The sequence below is a fragment of the Plectropomus leopardus genome, unplaced genomic scaffold (genome assembly GCF_008729295.1).
Source record: "Plectropomus leopardus isolate mb unplaced genomic scaffold, YSFRI_Pleo_2.0 unplaced_scaffold28670, whole genome shotgun sequence".
Lineage (NCBI taxonomy): Eukaryota > Metazoa > Chordata > Actinopteri > Perciformes > Serranidae > Plectropomus > Plectropomus leopardus.
Genome location: NW_024631235.1, coordinates 1 through 3,934, shown reverse-complemented (window position 1 = coordinate 3,934; position 3,934 = coordinate 1). Strand labels below are relative to the sequence as shown.

Genomic DNA, 3,934 nt, shown 5'->3' with positions numbered 1-3,934 from the left:
ATATATGTATATTTGGTAATCATTGTTTTGCAGCTTCTCATTGTATTTTAGTAATGTTATATATATTATATTTCACAAGGTTGAATATATGTTTGCAGTCACTGTGACCAAATTTTGCCACAAGTGTCACAGTTTCATTGTGTATCATATAAACTGAGCCTAGCTATAGTTCAGCTCACAAACCAGCTACATCAGCTGATCTCAAGCAGCCCAGTCATCTGATAGATCAGCTGATAGTTGGAAGGGAGTCAGCTGATAGATCATATGACTCTTTTCTATGCAGCAACTTGTAAATCTCATTTCAGGGCATCCTATTTAAACTGCTTTAGCCTGCTTACTGTTGCTGCTTCTTCAGCATGTCACTTTGCAACCTGGCTCCACCTCAGCTCCTCATATTCATGCTGTGTCTGACTTATCAGTGTCAAGTCTTGTTTGCTGCTCTACCTGCTTTAGGCTTTTCATGCAGGCACATGGAAGGGCAGGGAGGTTTGCTCTCTCTGCCTCTGACTTTTCTTGTGCGCTGTTGGATGGCAGAGAAGTGTGCTTTCTCTGCCCTTGGTTTTCCACGTAGGCGCATGGAGGGTGGAGAGGTGCTCCCTCTGCCCTAGGCTTTACATGTAGGCACGAGGAAGGGCAGAGAGCTCCAAGAGCAGAGCCATACCGCCAAATAACATACTGCAAATGGAAATTAAGTTTTCTTTGACTAATGTGGTCCGAACTAAAATACTTAACTCATGGCTTTGATGATTAACAGCTTTAATTTACAGCTCTGTCTCTTTTACATAAATATGCTTGTGGCTGCAGAAGAAAACCCAAAGTTAACTTAGCCAGCTGATAAGCAGTTTAATGATACCACTGTTCCGTAATGGTTTCCTGTCTTTATAACTTTTTGCTTGGACATAGAGCCTCTAACTGAAAACATAGGAGCAAGCCACCAGATAAGGAATATTAAAACAAGTACCAGAAAACATAAGATTTCATTATATGCAGCTGATGTACATGTGTTTGAGTGATCAGTTGAAATCTGCATTCTTCTTCTCCTTCCAAAAAAAATGACAAAAAGGAAAGGAATAAAATTCATAAATGACTGTGCACATCGACCCAATTTTTAAGGCAATTACACACAATTACAATACAATATTCTAGGTTATATTTATCTATTTATACATTTTCTGTGGGTGGATTGACAGAGGCCTGAGTAAAGTTGAATCCTGATGTTTTGAATGTGTGCAACATACAGTTTTCACAATGCAATAGATGAATATTATCTTATCCAAGTAAGGTTCTGAAGGTGGGGTTTCCTTTGGGAATCGTCAAATTTGTGCTGTTGTTTTAATGCTTAAGACATAAGGCTTCTCATGAAACATATTTTTTATGTACCAAAAAAAGAACATTCATCCAGCCATCTGCTAAAGTTTAGTTTTTCGTATGAAACAAAGATTTGACCTCTCAAAGTGTCTTTCCTATTGTCTGGTGGTCTTGTACTGTGAGGCGCTGCTATACTGTTGATCCGGTGAGATATTAATCCTCCTCACGTTCAGCTCTGCCGCAAACGCTCTAGCCTTCTGGTAGAAGAAGAGAGAGAGCTCCCGGTCCTCTAGGAAGTTGTGGTAGATGGTGGCGAGGCGGGTGCACAGCTGCAGCTGAGACCTCTTGTTGCCCAGATCCATGGCTGCAGCTAGAGCCAGGTGGTAATAGCCTGCAGCGTCAAACGGGTCCTGTAGAGATAACATAAAAAAATAATGTAAAAAATGTACAGATCTTTAAAAACTGAGTCAAATTATTCATCATTATGGAAGCTCTGAGACGAAAGGTAAAAATGTTGACAATGTTAGCCAAACACTTTATCTCCGATTTAGGGAAAAACTTCCCTTATTTCCTGTGTTGGAGAAAATTTCTTCAATCTCCTATGTTGGAGATAATATGTGTTGTTGTCAGGTTCTGCTGTCTGTTAAGTATTTTATTTTCTCCCTGATGTTTCATGTCTTGTCTTCCTGTTTTATTTTGTGATCACTCACCTCTGTCTCTGTTCCAGGTTCCTGTCTGCCCCGCCCCCTCCTCGTCTGTGTGCACCTGATCCCTGATTGTGTCTCCTGCACCTGTGTCTAATCACTCCCCATTAGTCCTGCATATATTCCCCCTTTGTGTCTTGTCTTGTTGCCAGTTTGTTGATGTTCCTAGCTCATGTACCAGCATTTTTTCATAGCTTTGTCATAGCATTTTCTTGTTTGAACCTTGTTTGTTTTTCAAGTTTGATTGCTTTCCCATGTGCCCACCTCTGCCTGGAATAAACCTTGTTTTGCTGATTTCACCTGGTCTGAGTTGTGCATTTGAGTCCTGCCTTTCCTGTGCTGAAGTCACAGAAGACATCATGAGCAGGCGGTCCTGCAGGCACCACTGCACAGTTCCAACATGTTTTACAGCAGATGTTTGTAGTTAGTTAACTAAGAAGGCAAAACCTTTTGTCTATGCTGCATTTGGCTGATTTTTCAGTGCATTTGTTTCGTGCACTTAGTGATTCATTCTGCAAGGCTTTCTCACTCTCAAAACAGCCTAATCAATAAACCAGAACTTTAACTCCTACATAGCAGATCATATCTTCTACATAGGTGACAAACTTTTTGGCTTTATGGTTTTGGCCATCATTGTCTTAGAGAGATCTTAGAGTTAACAAATACACTTCTTATCAAAACGATGATGTCGCACCTTTGGCAGATTACCAACATTTAGCTAGACGTGAGGTCTAATTCATGTTGCAGGTGCGTTGTGCACAGTGTAAAAAGAATAGGTAGCATTTTTTGGCAATTGGCCACAAAGCATTCTGATGAAAACAACTATTTGCTTCCTCTTTCTGAAGAAACTATTTTATACCCGAGACAACAAAATAATTAACTTGTGATTTTTTAGATCAAGGGCTAACAAAAATGATGGTGACTCTTGGGTGAATTGGTGACTAAATTAGAAGCTTACAAGACAACAGATCTGGTTTCTTCAGAGCCACAGGAACTGGTCTCAAGTGCTTAAGTAAGAATTGCTTGTTCAGCTAGCAAACAGCGTTAAGTACTGAAACTGGACCAGAAACCATGGCTGGAGTGTTACGTTAAGACCATAGTTCCTTCGGTGAAAGCGGGCTAGAACATCCAATAGAACTCTGATCCAAGATAAATAACATATAACAAATGTCACATATTAGGAAGGAATTCCCTTTTCAATTTGAAATGTAAAACAAAAACAAAAACCTTCAATCTGTTACCTTCAGGTCATAGAATATGATGTCCCCCAGCGTCCGGTACACTCGGACATAGTACAGTGTCTCTTCATCAAACAGCAGAGGTGTCGGACATAGGGTCAGGGTTTTTAGGTAATAGTGTTCAGCCAGTTCATACTGGTCCAGACAGTGGTACAGAGAGGCCAGACGATGGTAAGCCACTCGCTCATTCAGACGCTCACCTGGATGAACAATCAAACACAAAGAAAGACACTTGTATTTAACTATAGCACATGACTTCAAACTGTCAGGGCTCTGTTCAGAGCAATAAAGAATATCGTGACATTTCATACTGATAATTTGATTTTTTAATAGATGTGGTCCACAAATTTAAAACAAACATAGAAAATTCTTTACGTTGGAGGTTTTCCATACCCAGTGTGATACTGATGTCTAGTGCAGTCTGCGCAAACTCCAAAGCTTCCTCATACAGCTTGAGACTGAGCATCAGTTCAGTCAGCTTATTACACAACCTGAGCCTGGAGTGCACGCTGCTGCTCTTCACTGCGATGGGAAGGGCACGGTCCTACATGGTGGAATACACAAATACACAGGACATCAAATAGGCTTAAAGGATAACTCCAGATTTATTACAATTTGGGTCTTATTTTCTTTTTAACCATCATTCCTAACAAAACAGTAACACTGTTATAGTACAACAAAGGC

General features: G+C 40.3%; 1 protein-coding gene across 1 annotated transcript; it reads right to left on the bottom strand.

Moving 5' to 3' along the window:
• Positions 1-319: 319 nt before the first annotated feature.
• LOC121938159 (SH3 domain and tetratricopeptide repeat-containing protein 1-like) lies at positions 320-3,794 on the bottom strand (the record flags this gene model as incomplete). Its single annotated transcript, XM_042481436.1, has 3 exons — positions 320-1,718; positions 3,254-3,450; positions 3,644-3,794. Coding segments are annotated over 3 exons (603 nt in total), but the record flags the coding sequence as incomplete, so codon positions are not given.
• Positions 3,795-3,934: the final 140 nt, after the last annotated feature.